The sequence below is a fragment of the Coloeus monedula genome (genome assembly GCF_965178545.1).
Source record: "Coloeus monedula genome assembly, chromosome: 20".
Lineage (NCBI taxonomy): Eukaryota > Metazoa > Chordata > Aves > Passeriformes > Corvidae > Coloeus > Coloeus monedula.
This window is the reverse complement of record NC_138800.1, coordinates 5848668-5868908: the sequence shown is the minus strand read 5'-3', so window position 1 is coordinate 5868908 and position 20241 is coordinate 5848668. Positions and strand designations below refer to the sequence as shown.

General features: G+C 51.1%; 2 protein-coding genes across 3 annotated transcripts; both read left to right on the top strand.

The window, feature by feature from the left end:
* Nucleotides 1-1035: 1035 nt before the first annotated feature.
* On the top strand, nucleotides 1036-7736 carry LOC309580508 (argininosuccinate lyase; the record flags this gene model as incomplete). The annotated part of the gene is made up of 16 exons (XM_082294525.1): nucleotides 1036-1443; nucleotides 2760-2954; nucleotides 3064-3147; nucleotides 3453-3509; nucleotides 4079-4176; nucleotides 4349-4426; nucleotides 4672-4749; nucleotides 5132-5184; nucleotides 5407-5469; nucleotides 5636-5750; nucleotides 6407-6491; nucleotides 6668-6727; nucleotides 6863-6946; nucleotides 7212-7292; nucleotides 7388-7494; nucleotides 7586-7736. The coding sequence occupies exons 1-16, from the start codon at nucleotides 1429-1431 to the stop codon at nucleotides 7734-7736; spliced, it is 1404 nt and encodes a 467-aa protein (XP_082150651.1). The 5' UTR covers nucleotides 1036-1428.
* Nucleotides 7737-9041: 1305 nt separating this feature from the next.
* Nucleotides 9042-19371, top strand: GUSB (glucuronidase beta). Of its 2 annotated transcripts, XM_082294770.1 has the most exons (12): nucleotides 9042-9260; nucleotides 10863-11051; nucleotides 11452-11633; nucleotides 12079-12221; nucleotides 12364-12551; nucleotides 13271-13423; nucleotides 13986-14164; nucleotides 14542-14688; nucleotides 15694-15778; nucleotides 17254-17430; nucleotides 17929-18064; nucleotides 19197-19371. In XM_082294770.1, exons 1-12 carry the CDS (start codon nucleotides 9129-9131, stop codon nucleotides 19352-19354), a joined length of 1869 nt encoding a protein of 622 aa, XP_082150896.1. In that variant the 5' UTR covers nucleotides 9042-9128; the 3' UTR covers nucleotides 19355-19371. The 2 variants fall into 2 exon arrangements, with proteins under 2 accessions (XP_082150896.1, XP_082150895.1); XM_082294769.1 differs by having other exon boundaries at nucleotides 17929-19339.
* The last annotated feature ends 870 nt before the right edge of the window (nucleotides 19372-20241 follow it).

Here is a 20241-nt window from a genome sequence, read left to right as displayed (position 1 = left end):
AGGCCAAAATGAAAGGAAAAGGGAAGTAGCACATTACCACATTTTAGTCTCTTACTTAAATAAGTAGTTTACAGTCACTGGTACTTTCCACCCATCCACCCCTTTTCTTAGAATTGTGAAATAATTGAGATTGGAGGGGCCCGTGGAGGTGTCTGGAGCTCCACAGACATTTCAGAGTGTGGTCCATGGTGTCTCCAGACTTTCACCATCACTCTTCTCTGACTCGTTGGGATTTAGGTTTTGGTCTCAAACCCCGGCTCATTACAGGCCACAGGAAGGCACCTGAGCCAGGAATTCACTCAGGCTGATTATCAGCTGGGTCTCTCTGGATGTAAATCTAGTGCTCACCATTCTTCCAAACCCTCAGCAACCTCCTGTCAAAGCCTGGAGTATGGACATCCATAAAGGATGAACGTGGAAAAAAAACATTAAAAGTGAGGGACTTCAGAAGAGGAAGGAATCTGGCAACAAAAGGGTTCAAAGAGGTTTTCTCAGGGTAGACGTGATGCTCTGTGCATCCTCAAACCTGAAAGCCTGAAAAAGAAATAATCATAATTGGAAATGTTTGAGAAGCGGTGAATTAATTGTTGGCTACCTACAGAGTCTGAGCCTTGCTCCGGATAGATACTGAAGGCACTACCCTGGAAATCCAGCTGCAAAAGGACCTTGCGGGGCAGCCAGAGGCAGCTGGATGTCACTGGCAGTGTCCTGGAGCACCCCCATGCACAGCCGTGCAATCCCAAGGACCTGGATTAGGCTCCTTCCCACCTGAATTATGACAACGGGGCTGGTTAAAGGACAGAAAACCCCGAAGGGGACAAGAAAACGGGGATGCCACTCCTGAGCGTCCTGTAAAGCGCAGGGACAAACCGTGCCACTGCACATCAGGACCGGGAGCGGGGCCGGGCCGGGCACTCCCCGCCCCGGCGGGCGGGACGAGCTGCGGGAGCGCCGGGAGCGCGGCCGGGGTGCGCCGGGAGCGGGCCGGGATCGGCACCGGGATCGGAGCTGGAATCAGGACCGGGACTGGAGCTCGGATCGGCAGCGGAGCTGGGATAGGGATTGGAGCTGAGATCGGGACAGCGACTGGAGCTGGAATTGGAACCGGGTTTGGAGCTGGAATCGGGACCGGAGCTGGGATAGGGATTGGAGCTGGGATCAGGATCGGAACACAGCTGGGATCGGAACCGGAGCTGGGACCGGCACCGGGAGTGGAGCGGGGATCGAGACCGGAGCTGGGATTGGGATCGGGACCGGAGCTGGGATCGGGGTCCGGACCGGAGCTGGGATTGGCACCGGGATTGGAGCTGGGATCGTGACTGTGACCAGGATTGGGATCGGGACCGGGACTGTGACCGGGATCGGGACCGGGACTAGAGCTGCCCCGTCGGTGGCCCCGCTGCGCACACGGAGCCGGCAGCGGCCGCGATGGCAGCAGCCGAGGTGAGCGCGGACTTTGCTTCCCCGGGGGGTGTCCGGGGGTGCTCAGCCGAGCGGAGCTGTCTCGGAGCCTCCGCGTTCTTGCCTCTGGCTCCCTGGGAAAGGCCGATGCCCCGTGCCTGGGACTCGGGCTCAGGCACAGGCACCTCCCAGCAGCTTGTGTAAACACTGCTCGGCACAAAAGCTGCGTTTTCAGTTTCCTTCCCTGCCGAGACGTGACCAGGCATCCTGGCGAGTCTCACTTTCTGCTTTCCAAGTCGGTGCTCCACGTTCCAGGCAGTGCCCATCACTGCCAGGCTGGAAGCCACTGCTCCAAACAGTCCTGGAGCATCCTAAAATTAATCTTGCAGCTTTGATTTCCCGATTGTAAATGTATATTTGCAGTGTTTTTGCTGACACTTCTTGCTTTGATGGAAAGCTTTAAGTACTGAAGTTGTACCTGGATATTCCTGTTCCCCACTCAAGTGCTGAGCCTCTGGAATGGCCTTTAATTTAGCATTAATTTTGCTCCTGGGGGCACAAAATGAGTGCTGAGGAGCTCTAACACTTCTTTTTAGATTCTGATTCCTCTCTCTGCCTTCCTTCAGCTTTCTAACAAAGCTGACTTCCACACATGGCTGCACCCTTATCTCTGCAGGCACTCTCCTGTTGTCCTTTTAGGCTCAGGGACATGGAGACAGTCACCAGGGAAAACATCTTTAAGGTTACTCAACAGTGTTTTGTCTGACTGGTAAAGCCCTGGCACAGATCAGCTTCCAGCTATCCTGCCAGCTCTTGCTGTCCATGGTAGTTATAGTGACCAGCATGAGAAGAAACTTGTTGGGGTGTTTAAAAAGTAGATTAGTAATTATTATCCACTCTGCAGTGCTGCTCTATTTTGTCCCTTCCTTCAGGAGTCCTCCAATTCCTTTCTGTGCCTGGTAGCACTGGAGAGTTGCTTTTGAAATCTTGGGTTTCAGTGTAAGTCTGGCAGAATTAAAACTTCAGGGGTTGTTTTACCTGGGCAAGCAAAAAGCTCTTGAGCAGGTGACACAGCTCAGGTGAGGCCACCCAGGCTCTGAGTCACTGCTGGAGAAGCTCCCACACGACACACGCCCTACTGTGGGGCACAGCTGGAGCCCTGCACAAGCCTTTGGTCACCCACTGAAATGGGTGACACATTCCAGGGGGTGAGATCACCACAGGAATCCTGGTTTGGGTGGGAAAACCCCACTTTTGTTTCTGTGCTGGCCCCCATAAATGCATCACTGGATGTTATATCCTGCATAGGATTTATCTGAAGTTATTAGGCCACTTTAATTCACTGTTTTCTCTCTCAGGGGAATAAACTTTGGGGTGGAAGATTCAGTGGAAGCACAGATCCAATCATGGAGATGCTCAATGCTTCCATTAGCTATGACCAGAGACTGTCTGAAGTTGACATCCAGGGGAGCATGGCTTATGCCAAAGCCTTGGAGAAGTCTGGGATCCTGTCTAAAACTGAGCTGGAGAAGATCCTGAGTGGCCTGGAAAAGGTATTTTTTCCTTTTCAAACTGTCAGGTGAATGATTCTCTCCTGACATGAGAGAAGCCTCCTTGGATTTAATCACCATCGTGGCTGACTGGTTCTTCTGGTGTTTGCAGATCTCTGAGGAATGGTCCAAAGGAGTGTTTGTGCTGAAACAAACTGATGAGGATATCCACACTGCCAACGAGCGCAGACTAAAGGTTTGGCTCCTCTAACCTCTTGGTCCTGATCCTCTGCCTGACATTGAGGGCTTGTGCCTCTGTCCCTCTGTGAAATTCCTTTAGAGCTCGTGGCACTGAACCCCCTGGGGCACAGCCAAGGGTCCCCAAGCCCCTTTTGTGGCACTGTACAAGCCCAGCACCCAAACCTGCCCTCCCCAGAACACATCCCATGGTTACTCCCTGGATCCTGGAGCTGAGTCCCTCCCAGGCAGGGAGATCTGCTCATGTGGATTGTCCTGCTTAGAGCACAGAGATCCTGACAGCAATCCTGCTCTTGTCCTCAGGAGCTGATTGGAGACGTAGCTGGGAAGTTGCACACTGGCAGAAGCAGGAATGATCAGGTACAGACAGAACCTTTTTTTCTCCCTCTGTATTCCTCCTCCTCAGTTCTTTAATTGAATATTTTTATGCCATCCTTCTCATGCCCTGGCACACTCTAGCCTGTATTCCCTTTAAATTAATGATGGCTTTAAACTAATGATGCTGCAGTGGCTCATCCATCCAGGGGAGTGGGATGTGCAGGGCTGCTTCCTGGTGGTAAAAGGCCACAAAATTCCACTGACATCTCTGAAAAGCTCCAGAACCACTGATTCTGCTGGCTGGGAGCCACACATCATTCAGGATCAGTCCTCCTCAGGATGATCAACTTTTGTTGGTTGGGAATTTTCTGCTTCAAACTTGACAATACCTGAGAAGTCCACTGAAAAAAATGGATTTTGGTATTGTCTGTGGAAAGCAACAGCAGTTTTCACAATTCAGTGACCAGGGATGCATTCCATATGAGGAGGATTTCCCTTCCCATCACCCAGAACTAGGAGGGGATAACAGTGCCAGGGAGTTCTGCTGAGCATTATTTGGTCACTAAATCTGTCCCATTATGCTTGGCCTAACTGTGGCCAATCTCCCACAGGTTGTGACTGACCTGAAGCTGTTCATGAAGAATTCCCTCTCCATCATCTCCACGCACCTCCTGCGGCTCACTGAGACGCTGGTGGAACGCGCTGCCACGTGAGTCCTTTTCCACAGTCCCTGTTTTCCATAACTTTGACCTTTTTGGGAGCAGGAGATTTTTAGGCTTGTCCTTTGACAGTGCAGCAGCAGGGTCTCCTGTGCAGGGAGTTACAGACCTGTCTCTGCCCTCCTGTCCCTGCTGCTCACCTCTCCCTCCTTTCCCTCCCAGAGAAATCGATGTGATCCTGCCTGGCTACACCCACCTGCAGAAAGCTCAGCCCATCCGATGGAGCCAGTTCTTGCTCAGGTGAGCACCTCCCACCCTCTCCACCCTCGGGGCCCTGCTCTGCTGAGGGGGCAGCCAGGGGTGGTGACAAAGCAGAGGGAACCTCACAAACTGGAACAGGAATTCCCTGTGTGGCTCTGACCAGCTAGGAATCTAAGCATGGATTGGGCAACTCCCCATTCTCCATCCTTTGGCCATTCTCACCTCCTGAGGTGCGACATTGTCCAGCTTCATCTCCCAGTTTCATCTCTCCTGTCCTTCCCCAGCCATGCTGTTGCTCTGACCCGGGATTCCGAGCGCCTGGGAGAGGTGAAGAGGAGGATCAATGTCTTGCCTTTGGGAAGGTAAAATTTATTTTTTATTGTGATCCTCAGTCCTCGTTTTGCTCTGAGATAAGGCCATCTGTCCATCCCCTGAAACACTGAGGCTTCTATTCCATAGACACTGCAGCCCAGCTTCCCTCTCCAAAGGTTCTCACCATAAATATATTGTTCTATCCCTTGGAAATCAAGGATTACAAGGCTTCCATCAAGCAAACCTTCCTCCTTGAAGAGAAATTCTGGTTTACTCCAGAGTTCAGAATCTGATGAGTCTCAGAGCACACTGTGACACCAAAGTGAACTGGGGGAGGGAAATCTTCAGAGAGGTGTCACCACTAGAGCTCAGTTTTGGTTGGATAGCAGTTTGGATATCATGGATGACTTCTGGTTCTTTCTTCCCTGGCAGTGGAGCTCTGGCTGGGAACCCCTTGGGAATCGACAGAGAGCTGCTCTGCAGTGGTAAATGTTATCCTGGTGTTGAGGAACAGGCATACTCAAAATATCTGGGCCTCTGGGAAGCATCAGGACATTGTCCTGATGTTATTTTGGATGTGTTGCAGCACTTAGACAAGGGGGTGGAGGGTAATGAATATAAAAAGTCACTTGCACTGAGGCAGCCTGGTGCATTCAGGCTCCTGTCAGGGCCAGTGTGACCTCCTGTGTCCATCCCCTTCCTTGCAGAGCTGGAATTTGCTTCCATCAGCCTGAACAGCATGGATGCCGTCAGCGAGAGGGACTTTGTGGGTAAGCACAGGCAAATCTTCCCAGCACTGTGGGAAGCAGCTCCTGACACCTTTCCAGTTAACTTAACAAGGGGCTGAAATCCAGCACTAGGAGCAAAGGCCCAGTCAGGGCTCTCTGAGTTTTCCAAGCACCTTTTCCCCCTCCTCATTTCCTGCCTTCCCTGCAGTGGAATTCCTCTCAGTTGCCACCCTGCTGATGATCCACCTCAGCAAGATGGCCGAGGATCTCATCATCTACAGCACCAGCGAGTTTGGCTTCCTGACCCTCTCTGATGCCTACAGGTAGGTCTCAACCCTGGGCAGAGAGCTCCTCCCTCAGCCTCTCCTCCTCAGCTCTCCCACCCTGGGAGGGTGAGGCAGTGGTTGGGGTCTCTCTGTGCATGAGGCTGACCCAGCATCAAGAGCTTTGCACAAAGGCACCCTCAGGTGCCTATTCATCCTCAGGGTGAATATTCCTCAGAAATGCTCATTTATTTGTCATTCTGGTAACTTAACCACATTTGCATTCATCAGCAGCTCCTGTCCAGCAACTGCTGGCAGAGAGAACTTCCTGCTGTGCTGGGAATGCTGCCAAAGCCCTTCCTTGCCTGGCTGGGTTTGCAATCCCAACAGACTCCTTGTCTGCAGGGTGGCACAACCACAGCCCTCCCTCCCTGAAGTCACATCAATGCTTAATCTGGCCTGCTGATACCACCCTGGAGGGGCTTGGAGGGAGAGCCTCCTTTTAACTCTCTCTTTGAGGGGTGGGACTGTGTGGCAGCTCCAGACAAGTTGCAAAATCAAAGAGAAACTCAGCAGTTCACTGATTTCCTACACCTGAAATAGGACTATGATGAAGGGGGACCTACATGTTGCTTTTGGAGGGCTGGGTCAGTGATGATTTGTGTGTATGGATGGGAGTTTTGCTCACCAGTGCACTCCACTCATCTCCCATCCAGCACTGGCAGCAGCCTGATGCCTCAGAAGAAGAATCCTGACAGTCTGGAGCTGATCCGCAGCAAAGCCGGCCGAGTGTTCGGACGGGTGAGCCCCAAAAAGGAGGAAGAGGGAGGGAAAATTGCTCATATTGGGGCTGGAGAATCCTCCTTTTTCTTGCCTTTTTTTTTTTTTTATTGTAAAGAGCTGTGTGCTCTAAGCCTGCCCTGGGGCTGTGCTTTGCTCTGTTCCTCACTCCCTGCCTCTCCTGTTCCCCTCTGCAGCTGGCTGCAATGCTCATGGTCCTCAAAGGACTCCCGAGCACCTACAACAAGGACCTGCAGGTAAAGCCTTTGTTCCTTTCCACACCATCTCTCCTGCTGGCTGCAAGAGTCAGGAGAGCTGGGCTGCTGAGCCTGGTGGGTTTTTGTGCTGTACCAGCTTGACTCAGAGCCATTTCCTTCACTGTTCCAACACAGGAGGACAAGGAGGCCGTCTTTGATGTCGTAGACACCCTGAATGCTGTGCTCCAGGTTGCCACTGGAGTGATTTCCACCCTCCAGGTAAGGCTTTTTCTTCATCCTCTCAGTATTGAACATGATTGTGGTGCACATTCTGTGAGTAACTCAGGGAGCAGAGCTCCAGACTGTTCCCAAATAAAATTACTTCGGTGCCTCACCCACATTGCTCATTTTGGTCCCCTCTGTCAGCTGCTCAGGGGGTCAGAGCATCCTTTTAGAGCTCCAGATGAATTCCCCTCACTCTGAGCACTAACATGCCCCAAGGAGGAGCTGATGGTAATGTGTCCCTGCGATCCTCCTCCTGCAGATCAACAAGGAGAACATGGAGAGGGCACTGAGCCCGGAGATGTTGGCTACTGACCTGGCTCTTTACCTGGTTCGGAAGGGAGTAAGTGCCAGAGGGAGACCTGGAGCTGGGATTTCTTTGGATGCAGAGGAGGAACTGAGCTGAGTCCCCTCTGCTGTGTCCCCTTCCCACTGCAGATGCCCTTCAGACAAGCCCACGTGGCCTCTGGCAAAGCCGTCCAGCTGGCTGAGACCAAAGGCATCACCATCAACCACCTCAGCCTGGAGGACCTGCAGAACATCAGGTTTGTATCTCTGTTATTTCAGCTCCCCAAAGTGCCCCAAAACCCTCTGCAGCAGCCCAGAGCCCCCTGACAGCCCTCCCTGTGCCCCCAGCCCCCTGTTTGGCAGCGACGTGGCGCAGGTGTTCAGCGTGGTGAGCAGCGTGGAGCAGTACACGGCCGCGGGCGGCACCGCCAAGAGCAGCGTGTCCGCCCAGATCGAGCAGCTGCGGGAGCTGCTCAAGAGGCTCAAGGAACAGGCTTAGAGTGTGGGGAGAGATCCCGTGCCTGCAGCGTTGTGCCTGTGCCACTGGTCTGGAGTTAATAAACACTGGGGTGTCTGTAGTTCACTGAAATTCCTCCCTTGTGTCTTGATACTTCAACAGCTCATCCTCCTTCCTATCCCCAGGAAGGCACCTGGCCACCTTTTTGCCATTTCCAGTAACTTTTTACCCTCACACTTCAAAGAGTGACTCTGAAAATAAATAGAAGTAAGTAAGCAGGCAACAAATAAATAACCAGAAGTAAGTAAGCAATAATAATAAGCTGTGCCAGGGGAGGTTTAGGTTGGACATCAGGAGGAATTCCCCCACAGAAAAGGCGATAAACATCAGAACAGGCTGTGCAGGGAAGTGGAATCACTGTCCCTGGATGTGTTTAAGGGAAGAGTGGATGTGGCACTCAGTGCCCTGGTCTGGGTGATAAGAGTGGCATTGGGTCACAGGTTGGACTCGGTGACCTCGTAGGTCTTTTACAACCTAAATGATTCTGTGATTGATTGATAAAATAAATAAATAAATAAATATGTAAACAAGCAACTCAGTAAATGAGAAATAAGTAAAAGTAGGCAATAAATATATTAAAACCCCTAAGTAATAAATACGGAGGAGAGAGGAGAAGGGGAGAGGAGAAGGGGAGAGGAGAAGGGGAGAGGAGAAGGGGAAAGGAAAGGGGAAAGGAAAGGGGAAAGGAAAGGGGAAAGGAAAGGGGAAAGGAAAGGGGAAAGGAAAGGGGAAAGGGGAAATCACTCGCCACCTGAGTAAATTCACCAGTCCCCCTGACTCGTGGAGGCGCCTTTACGGCAGGACAATCGTAGCTTTGTCCGGAGGTGACCGTGGGACAGAACCTGATCCCTGACACCCTCTGCGGCAGCTCATCCCGCCCGGGCGGGACGGGGACCGGGACCGTGACAGGGATCGGGACCTGCACCGGGATCGGGCTCTACCTCTGACCCCGCTCCTCAGCTCCGGTCCCGCCCCTCAGCTCCGGTCCCGCCCCTCAGCCGCGGTTCCTCCTCCTCAGCCGCGGTTCCCCCTCCCCAGCTCCGGTCCCCCCTCCTCAGCTCCGGTCCCGCCCCTCAGCCGCGGTTCTCCCTCCTCAGCTCCGGTCCCGCCCCTCAGCTCCGGTCCCGCCCCTCAGCCGGGGTTCCCCCTCCTCAGCTCCGGTCCCGCCCCTCAGCCGGGGTTCCCCCTCCTCAGCTCCGGTCCCGCCCCTCAGCCGCGGCCCCGGCCCCTCCCCGCCCTCAGCGGGCCCTGCCCACAGCCAAGATGGCGGTGGCGGCGTGTGGGAGCCGCGGGGCCGGGCCGTGCCCGCTGCTGCTGCCGCTGCTGCTGCCGCTGCTGCTGTTCCTCCCGGGGCTGGCGGCGGGTCCCGCCGGGATGCTGCAGCCCCGGGACACCCCCTCCCGCGAGCGCAGGGAGCTCGGCGGCCTCTGGAGCTTCCGCGCCGATCTGTCTCCGGGCAGGGACGCCGGCTTCGCGCAGCGCTGGTACCGGCGGCCGCTCCGGCAGGTAGCGGGGAGCGGGGCGGGCGCTGCCCATCGCCGGGCACAGGGTGCGCTTTTCCCCCTCCGAACCGGGCTCCGGCCCGCTGCGGAGGCACCGCTCCTTTCTTCCTCTCTCCCTCCCTCCCTCCCTCCCTCCCTCTGTCCCTGCCTCCCTTCCCCACCGGGCTGGCGGGGCCGCTGCCCTTTGCCCCATGGTGATGGCTGTGCCCAGGTTATTCTTGAGGCAGTTCCTAATTAGCAGCTCCTGATGATCCCCCCGGTGCTGCTCCAAAGGCAGACAGCGTTTGAGTGAACCCCGTTCACCTCCAGGTGCTGCCGGAGCCTTGCACAGCGCGGAGCTTCCAGCAGCACAGAATCAGCAAAAACGTGCCTGGAAAAGGCACTGGGAACTGTTTATTCCAAAGTTTCAGAGTGCTGGCTGAAAAGTTTTGGTGTGACTGAGAGCTGCCTGGAAATTAGCTACATTACCTGAGAGAAAAGAGTTATGAATTTTATGCATAAAATGGATAAGTCGTTCATTATTTCTATTTTTAGCCTTTTGGCCGATTTTGTTGCTGAACTGTGGAAGGAGAGAAGAGCTGAAGGTCACTGTGCTGCTGGAAGTTTTGCCAGATGAGCGAAATCCTGAAATACCAAAGGGAAACTTAGATGAGTGTGCTCAACCTGCTTTAGACCTCAGAGAATCTCCCTGAAGGGGACCCAGCTCCTGGCCAGCCTAGGCAAGGGTTGTCCTGCATCAGATACTAGAAAATCCTTTTCCCAATCCAAGGATTTCCCCACTAGGATCTTGTGACAAGGGCACTGAGCTCTCTGCAGTGCCAGTGCTGAGTCAGCCATGCACATGATGCCCACCCTGGGTGCCCAGACCTTCCTCATTCTGTTTCCTGAGGCCTCCTCAGGAAAGGAGAAGCTGCAGAACTCCTTTGTGCAATATCCCGAGTGCAGAAAGTGCTGAAAATGAACAGCTCTGTTTGGCAACAGCATCTGGATTCCTCAATATTCAATGTCCTGTGACACTACCTCCCTCTAATCTTTATATTGGAATAAGCAACTGAATGGATTCTGTTGTAATCCCAAGGAATTTCTTGCTTTCAGGTGGTGAGAAAGGCTGAACTCATCCTAAACAGTCTCCACAGGGAGAAAAACATCCTAAAATATCCATTCCTGCCCAAAATATCCACTACTGTTGCTACCCTTTTACTACAGCTCTTAGCAAACAGCACCACAAACCCCACATTGCTCAGGAGAAAATTCCCAGCTTTGGGAAGCCCCAGGCTGAAACAACAACCTGGGCTTGGGGTTTTTTCCCCTCACTTCTCTGATTCCATGATGCCAGAGCCATTAATGAAAGCATTTCATTGCACAGCAGGAGAGGAAAAGAAAGGAGCAGCTCCCTCCTGTAGGAGCAGGCAGGTTCCTGTGCCTGGTGCTAATTAGGGCTTGTATAGGAGCTCTGGGAGATGCCACCAGTTTTTAAACAGCTTTTCCCACGTATTTCCCCTTGGCAAAGGGATTGTAAAGCTGTCACTGGAAGGGGACACCTCCAGCAGTAAAAATCTTCTTTTTAAACGCTCTGTTCCTTCCTTTTCCGTGCAACTCCTGCCAGAGCGGCCCTGTGATTGACATGCCAGTGCCTGCCAGCTTCAACGACATCACCCAGGACCCCAGCCTGGAGAATTACATCGGCTGGGTGTGGTACGAGAAGGAGGTGCTGCTCCCCCTGCGCTGGCTGCAGGGCGATCCCGCCCCCAGGGTGGTGCTGCGCTTTGGAAGTGCCCATTACTACTCCATCGTGGTAGGTGCCTGGGGGGGATTGGCCCCGTGCTTCCAAAATTAGGCTGGACTAAAGTCAGTTTTATGGTTTGTTCAGCAAATGCGTCCCTGCCTCGATTTTGCAGCTCTTTGCTGTTTTCTTAACCTGTTTTCCCCCAGCAAGAATGAATTCCAATTTCTCTTCTCTGATCCTGCAATTTCGGGATTAGTAACTGAACATTTCCTGATTAATGGATCTGCCCCAAACTGTGTCCCTCAGTGACACTTTATGTGAGCCAGACCTAGCTCCCAGCAAAGGGAGATCCCTCAAAGACCCCTTGAGGATCAAGAGCCCGGGTGTTCCTTGTAACTGGGCTTCCCTTCTCTGTGCTCTGCTCGCCACAAAATCCCAATAAACCATTTTTTGGGGTCTTTCCTTGCAGTGGGTGAATGGGGTGCAGGTGGTGGAGCACGAAGGGGGGCACCTGCCCTTTGAGGCTGACATCAGCAGCGTGGTGCAGGGCAGCCCAGGAACCCTCTGCCGCATCACTGTCGCCCTCAACAACACCCTGACCCCCCACACGCTGCCCCCAGGCTCCATCCAGTACATGACTGACAAAACAAGGTGAGCTGCTGGGTATTTTACTGCTGGGCTGATCCCAGGGGTGGGAGAGGAGTTTATTCAGCTGCTGGTTCATAAAACTCTTCATGGGGTTTACTGTGTGGTGAAAAGAGCAACGAGGAGTTTAAGCTTTGGTGTGGTGAGGAATTGCATCTGTTTTGTGCACAGGGAGCTCAGGTTGGGTGATCTGTCAAGTTGAATGAAGGGCAGGTTTGAGGAATTTGGATTCAGCTGGAAGCTGCAAGCACCAGCTCTCCTGAAGGATCAAAATCTTGGGGCATCAGATGTTTGTCAGCTGCAGAACCCTTCAGTGTAGCAGCTGAGAGACAGATCCAGCCTGTCGTAAAGACTATTTTACATGATTATTTTGCACTGCCAGCTTCCACATGCTGCCTTCAGCTGTGCAGTGAAGTGTAATGCAGCCATTTCTCCTGTCTCACTCACTCAGGTACCCCAAGAACTATTTTGTGCAGAACATCAGGTTTGATTTCTTTAATTATGCCGGAATCCACCGCCCAGTTGTGCTTTACACCACTCCTGCTGCCTACATAGATGACATCACTGTGACAACCACTTCATCAGACAGTGTTGGTAGGTCCAGAGCAATTACAGCAGCTCCCTCAGACTCCAGATGGAGGTGACAAGGGGGGAAAAATCCTGCACAAGTTTGATTGAGTTTGTTTTCTAGTGGCTTTTTCTTGAGCCTGATTGTCTTTGGTTTCCTTTGAGCCAGCCATGGTGCAGTATCAGGTGTCAGTGGTTGGCAGCACAGCCAATTCCTTGTCGCTGAGTTTGCGTGACCAAGAGGGGAAAGTGGTTGCTACAGGTGATGGCCCAGTGGGAGAGCTCAAAGTCCTCAACCCAAACCTCTGGTGGCCCTACCTGATGCACGAGAACCCTGGATACCTGTACTCCTTAGAGGTAAAGTGGCATTTCCTCCTCTGTGGGTGTGTGTTTAATAGGGTTAAGGCACTGCCATATGGCCCATCCTCTGTCCTCTCCTCTCACGGGTCCTGTGCGTGTGGCCAGAGTGGCACCGCTAATTAGGCAGTAATCAAATCAAGCTTTGGCAGCTTCCTGGCTGCTGAACTGAAGGGTCTGGCAGAGAGAAGGGCATTCCTGGAGTGTGCTCTGAGGTGCTGGCCCTTCACACTGAGGGTCCAATCCATCCCCTCTGAGGAGATGATGAGTTCGACAGCTGGAGATTCTTTGAGAGTTAAGGATCAGTAGCAATGTTCAGGTGCAGGAATCAGGGAGGATGAGCTGCTCGGAGTTTCCAGGGGCTCAGGTTCACACCTGGGAGCAGGTGATATGTCAGTCATTGCCTGGCATCAAGGTGCAGGGCACAGAAATGGTCTGTGGTGATGCCATGGGGAAAAGACACTGAAACTCCTGGGATGAGCAAGTGCCAAAAGGGTCATGCAAGGGCTCATTCTTCATCCTTCAACTTCCACAGCTTGGATTTCTGTTTTTTTGTTTAGTCATACCTGGCTCCCTGCTGAGCAGCAGCAGTGAGGGACAGGCTGTGTGCTGAGGCAGGGCTGGGAAGGGGATGTGGGGCCAAAATCTCCCTCACAGACAGGGGAGGGAGCACTGGGCATCCTCATGAGGATCCCTTCCATTCCTCCCTGGACATGCAGGTGAAGATGCAGGCACAGGTGGGTGAGGTGCTGCTGGAGGACGTGTACACGCTCCCGGTCGGCATCCGCACCGTCCACGTCACCAGCACCCAGTTCCTCATCAATGGCAGGCCCTTCTACTTCCATGGGGTCAACAAGCACGAGGATGCAGATGTAAGTGTGGCACCCATGGCAGGGACACCCAGTGACACCTCAGCTCACACTGCTGAGGTGGCACCTGCACTGCCTCCCCTCCCCTCTCCGAGGGGTTGTTCCCTCACACTCTCCTCCCAGGCTAAGCACTAAGGGGATTCCATGCCCAGTGCTGCCATGGTCCTGACATCCCTCAGGGTACATGGGTGTGCTGGTGGAGACACTGAAGCATCTCCCAGCCACAGCTTCCAGCCAGACATGCTGACAGTCAGTCTGCTGTGAGGGTGGGGTGGCCCTGGCACAGGTCACCCAAAGCAGCTGTGGCTGCCCCGTCCCTGGAAGTGTCCAAGGCCAGGTTGGACGGGGCTTGGAGCAACCTGGGACAGTGGAAGGTGTCCTTGCCCATGCCAGGGGGTGGAATGAGATGAGCTTTAAGGTCCCCTCCAACCCAAACCCCTCTGACTGTGACAGTGGCTGTTGGGTTCCCCACCCTGGGCAGCACCGGCCTCAGGCAGCTCCGGGGCTGGGGCTGGATCAAGCAGGGAAGCCGTGTTCACAAAGGGTGATTCCTCTCTCCCCCCAGATCCGTGGCAAAGGCCTTGACTGGCCCCTGATTGTAAAGGACTTCAACTTGCTGCGCTGGCTGGGGGCCAACTCATTCCGCACCAGCCACTACCCCTACGCCGAGGAGATCATGGACCTGTGCGACACCTACGGCATCGTGGTCATCGACGAGAGCCCGGGGGTGGGCATCAAACTGCCGTAAGAACTGCCCAGCACACCCTGCCCCTCGCTCATCTGCTCCTCTCTGAGCTGTTTCCAAGTGTCCCATTACCCTTTTTACACTTTTGTCCCCAGAGTGTCCCACCCGTTGTCCCGATAATGAGAGTACTTTGCTCTGTTTGGAAATCTCCCAGTTGCGCCACCAGTGCCTTGTGATGTTGGGCAACCAGAGGGCATTTTGCCACATGGCTCCATTAACGAGCCCAAACCACGGCCCTGAACTGTGCAGCAAACTTTGGGGAAATAGGGCAGAAGCCATCTTCAGCATCAAGGCTCTGCTCTGCCCAGAGGCTGAGTTTGCACAGGGCAAGGCAGATGGGATGGATTTTACACCCTCACCTCCTTCTGTCTTCCAGTGAGAGCTTTGGGAACAAGTCCCTGCAGCATCACCTGGCTGTGATGGAGGAGCTGATCCGCAGGGATAAGAACAGGCCCTCAGTGGTGATGTGGTCAGTGGCCAATGAGCCGGCGTCGGAGCTGCCCCCAGCCGCTCACTATTTCAAGTAAGGGCATCTGCTCGTCATCTCGTGGCACATGATTCCTCTTCTTCCTTTGGGATGGCACAGAGAAGTAATAAAGGGGGGGAAGGCATTTTTTGGGAACCCTGGCACTGTACCTGCAGATGCAAACTGAAATGTAACTCCTGCATGTGTCGAACTGATGCTCAGAACTGCTCAACTGTCTCAGACCTGTTGGTTTTGAACATTAAGACTCCAAAAAATGACCAGGAGTCCACCTGGTTTGAGCAGCTCTTCTTGAGCTAAGCAAAATCAGACCTGGTGGGAACAGGATATTCCTTGTTACCACTGGAAGATGAGTGCTGAATCCTTTGAGAATCACAGCTGTAAAATAACTGGCCTTTCATTCTGAAGACAAGGTTCTGCAGTTAAAGCTGCTTATTTGTTCTGTGGCTCCTCACTTCAAAGCCACTGCTTTGAGTCCCTGCAGACCCCTTGGTTTTGTTTCTCAAGAGATTTAAGCTTTGGATAGCCCAGAGGCAGCTCTGTAACGGGCAGCAGGCTGTCCCTGGGAGCTGTAGGTGCATTGACAACTGTGAAGTTTCATTCTTCAGAATGTTCCAGCACCCTCCTGTAATGTCAAGAGCTTGACTCTCCCATTCTGTCCCATCTCTCTCACTCAGGGCTTCCTCAAAACCATCCAACCTCTGCCTGCTGTGCCACAGGGCCTCAGGAATGCAGAATGCATCCCAGGAGTTGTTCAGAAACTTCCTATTGTCCATTTCAGAGTTTTGTCAAACTGTCCCTTCAACTTCTAAGCTGCTGGCACCACCAACAAACGGATGTGCCTGTGCTTGGTGTGCTTCCACTCTGCTCTTTTATCAGGTGGCATAGCAACCACTTGGTGACAGATACTCTCTTTATTTAATTCAAACACTGCTAAATCAAAACCAGCTCTGTCTGGGGGAGTGGAAGGACAGAGAGCCTGGGGAGAGGGGGCTGTGCTTCTCCATGCTGTTGTTGAACTCTTGCTTTACTGTTTGCAAACAGGACAGTGATAGCTCACACTAAAGCTCTCGACCCCTCCAGACCAGTCACCTTTGTGACAGATGCTAATTACGCTCTTGATCATGGTGTAAGTTTGCTTTATTTTCTAGCTTTTTCTTTTTTAAAACTCATACATTAAATTTCCTCCTCTTGTCACTTGTTTTATATTCCTTTCCCTGCACCTCCCTAAATTTACTGGAGATATTTAGCAGGGAAAGACAAAAGAAAAGTTACATTTTTGTTTCTAGTAAAAATCACCTTATCCTGTAGTTGTAGTCCAGCTGAAAAAACAAAAAGGGTCTGTAAGAGAGAACAATTCTTTGTGTGCAGGATTATGCCCCTGGATTCCATTAATATTGCCATGCTTTGTTATGCCATTGATTGTGTTTACTAATGCTCAGAATTTTCACTTGCAATTAAGCCAAAGCTTAAACCTCTTTAAAATGCTCACAACCCTTGTGGAAGTCTAAAGGAAGGAAACTTTGCTTTAATTCCTGCCTTAAACTGCTGTAGATCTTCTTTGGCAGATGTCTGTTTGTGTCCAATAATCTAAAAGCTCCTCCAGCTCCATAATTAAAAGCCTTAGAGCTGTATAAATAACCAAAAGGCACTTTCCTTGGATTTCTGGGCCTTTCATAGCCTGGACCAAGGATTTTTAACACCTGTATTTGTTTCCAGGGTAGATCCTGGGCACTACTGTACAATAATCACTTCTAGGAGGTGAGTTGGTGCTACCACACATCCCTGCTCCAGGTTATACTTTGGATTTCTTCTAAACTGTCCTCTAATTAGCAGGAATGGCTGCAACTCTTGAGGTTTTTCCTCCCCCAAAACCTCTGATGGCCTTAAATTTGAAGGAGCCCAGCAGGAATCTGCTTTTGGATACCCCGTTCCCACTCTGCCCAACTCGAGCAGCACAGGCAAACCAACCCAAAGAACAGATGTCTCATACACTGATGTGATATTAGAACTTTTTTTTTTCTTTTTATTACAAAACATGTTAAGAGAACATTGAACAAGTTACATACAACATCACTTTGTCTTGAGGGGGCTTTGTGCCCTTTTATCACACTGTCCATGTGGTAGAAATGGCAAATAACTTGCAGAATGCTTTAGTCTTAGTATTGCACCATTGATGCACAAAATTTAGTTGCTAGTCAAAATATTTGACCACTCACTTGATAATCACATTCCAATACTCAAAAAAAAAAAAAAAAAAAAAAAAAAAGTACATCTAAATGTACCAGCAAGCCAGAGACATCTTGGAAACAAAAAAACTTCTAACAAACCTGAGAATGAAATGTGTTGATCTTGTCTAACTCTTTGCTGTGACTTCCTAATCTGTAAGGAAAATGCCATCTTAATGTTGTTAGCTTATTAAATTTATCCTGCTTTTTTTTTTTCTGGGGAAGATATGATGTTTGGAGGGTCTGAGTGATGGGGGAAACACTTCACTCTACGTGTAATAAACCTGGATTCCATTAAATGAACCCAAAGGAGGATTTAAGTTTGCAAGAGAAGGTTGAAGTCTATGCCAAAACACTCTCACCTTGTGTCCTGCAGGCTCCCTACGTGGATGTGATTTGTGTGAACAGCTACTTCTCTTGGTATCACGACCCAGGCCACCTGGAAGTGATTCCACTCCAACTCACAGCCCAGTTTGAGAACTGGTATAAAACCTACCAAAAACCCATTATCCAGAGTGAATATGGAGCAGACTCAGTGCCTGGACTTCATAGTGTGAGTGTTGTGGTGTTCCCCAGATGGAAAAAGCTCTTAGAGGGCAACAAAATTTAAGTGAGAGAGGGTGGCACCACTGGGCCTGGCTTTGTTGTGAGATGCTTCAGCTGGGAGTGTCCAAAAGGCTCCAGGATTGTGACCCTGCTCCACCAAAATCAGTGAGCTTTGCCTACCTAAAGAGGACTCCAAAATCTGTCCTTTGGCAGTGGTAGGAGATGCTTCAATGAAAGCAAACCCTGGAGAATGGATGTTTGTGGTGCTGTCCCGTGCAGGAGGGGGTGGCACTCCTGTCCCTTTGTGGCAAAGGCCACCACAGGAATTCCCCCTGGGAATACCTGGAATTTTGTGTTTGCTAATTGTCACATCAGCCTCTGTTAATGCAGCAGCAATCAGAAGACCAAGCAACCACAGAGTTTCTCTTTGGGAATAGTTTCTCAGTAAGTGGGAATGCCTTTGCTGGGATTAACTGTCCCCTCATCCTGTTGTCCCTGGCTGTAGGATCCCCCCCTGATGTTCACTGAGGAGTACCAGAAGGCCATGCTCAGGGAGTACCACGCAGTGTTTGACAAGAAGAGGAAGGAGTATGTGATTGGGGAGCTCATCTGGAATTTTGCTGATTTCATGACCAGTCAAGGTAAGCTTTTATTTATATTCTACACAACTCTCCATCCTCCCTGGGAGTTTAGTGGTTTATGCCACACAAATATTGTGCTGGAGGGTAGGATAAAAGGCCCTCTGTTTACCAGGACAGAGCACAGCTGGTTTTGTCACAAAATCCAGCATGACCAGAGCCAAGAGAGAAGGTCCTGTCTGTACTGAGTTCATCCTTTTCTCCTGCCTGTCCCACCTCAGAGATGCTCCCAGGAACATGAGACAATGCACAAGGGAAGCTTGTGAGAGACCCAGATTGCCACCCTCAATTCAGAGCTTCAGTCAGTGGTTAGGGACATCTCACTTGCTTCTCGTGTCACCTACAACTGCCCTGGGAACAGAGCACCTTAAATAACCTAAATTAACTTGGTAGAGGAGCAGATGCCACACTGGCACACAGCTGTCTTACCATGACACTCCACCCATTATTAATAGCTAAGTGCAGTCACAAAGGAAGGGAAATTCCTTAATTTACAGTGCAGTCACACAGAAATTCTACAATCCCAACTCAGATCTGGGAAGGAACCTGTTCTATTTGTGCCACCTGCAGTGAGTTGGGGTGGTGAGCAGTGTTAGGAAGCAACACCACTAAAATACTCTGCAGAGCACCAGGACAGGTATTAGAAAGCTCAGTGATGGCAGTGGTCAGAAAAGCAGCATCAGCTTCAAACAGGACTGAGAAAATGTAGACAAGGTCACACACAGATGCAGTTCCAGTCTCTCTACTTGTTGCAATCCTTTTTTCTACTCTCCTATGAAAATCAAAACAGGCAGGAAAAGGATCTAGATACGACAAAGGACAGTAAATAGTCATCACCATTTCCTCCATCCAATCTGAAGGTGGAGCCAATCTATTGTAGATACAATACTGATCAATGGGCACACCCCAGTTAAGTGTCACAGCTCACCAGCTGTAAATACAAGGAATTGCAGCTGGATTGCTCTGTCACATCCATGAATCCTGCCAAGGCTCCCTGTTGTACCTGACTGTGTGGAAAGAAAGTGCATAGGTCTCTCCCACCTGGCCTGATTTAGTACCTACATTGTAACAGCTCAGAGCAGGGCCTGAAAGAGCTCATTTTATATATTTGCTTTATTTTATAACCTCTCTGCAGGGACCACACGAGTTTTGGGGAACAAGAAAGGAATCTTCACCCGCCAACGCCAGCCCAAAGCAGCTGCATTTGTTCTTAGAGACAGATACTGGAAGATTGCAAATGAATCAAGCTGTCTTCCTCCTGTAATAACATCACATTCCCTCTTTCTAAAATGAAAACAAGGATTATGTTGAACTTGTTATTAAATTTCTGTTTAAATAAGTTTTATGCCTGACTCAAGTCTTGCAAGTCCAATGCGATTTCTAGTCCACCTGAAGAAGTTACTGTGATGCAAAGCAGATCAGAAACTTTTGTTCCCTCTGCTCAGCCACGTCTGTAGGCTTCCTGTTTCCAGGTAGGAAAACAAATATTCACTTTCAAGGAGCTGAAGTTAAGAGATCCTGACTGAGGTATCTGTTTATGGCAAAAAAATTACAAATATTACATGATACAAATCAATACTGAACTTAAAAATCTAAGTTACTCTAAATGAACATCACATCCCACTAATGCAGATGAGGTTTTCCAGTTAAACTCCCCTAACAGTTAACACTACTGAGATCACAGCAAACTGTCCACAGGATTGCAGAGGAGCACAGTTTGTGCAGCTGCTCTGGCCTGACAGGATGGGTGTGTGAGAAATCCTGAGCATTCCCAGCAGGCAGGAAGGGCATGAACCACCCAACATACTCCAACACACAGTTTGGAATTCCTATTCCAGCAGCAAGGTGGGATATGTTAGAGAGGGAGGGACTACATCAACTCAGCTTTAAATCTGTTTATTTTACAGTACCAAAACTGCCACTATTAGACATGAACTGTGCCTAACAGTGCCACTGTCAGAGCCCTTCCAGCGTGGAAGAGCTTCCTTCATATTAAATGTCACCACAGGAAGAGCAGCCCAGAGGGAAATTCTGCTCTGAACCTTTCAGAGAGTGGCCTGAAGCCCTCTGGGGTAGGGCCAGGTGTAGATTCAGGTGCTGCTTCAGTGATGTCCCTTTAGGGCTGCACACCAGCCTCAGGCCAGGCTAAAAAACAGGCTTTAGACTGTCAGGGATCACAC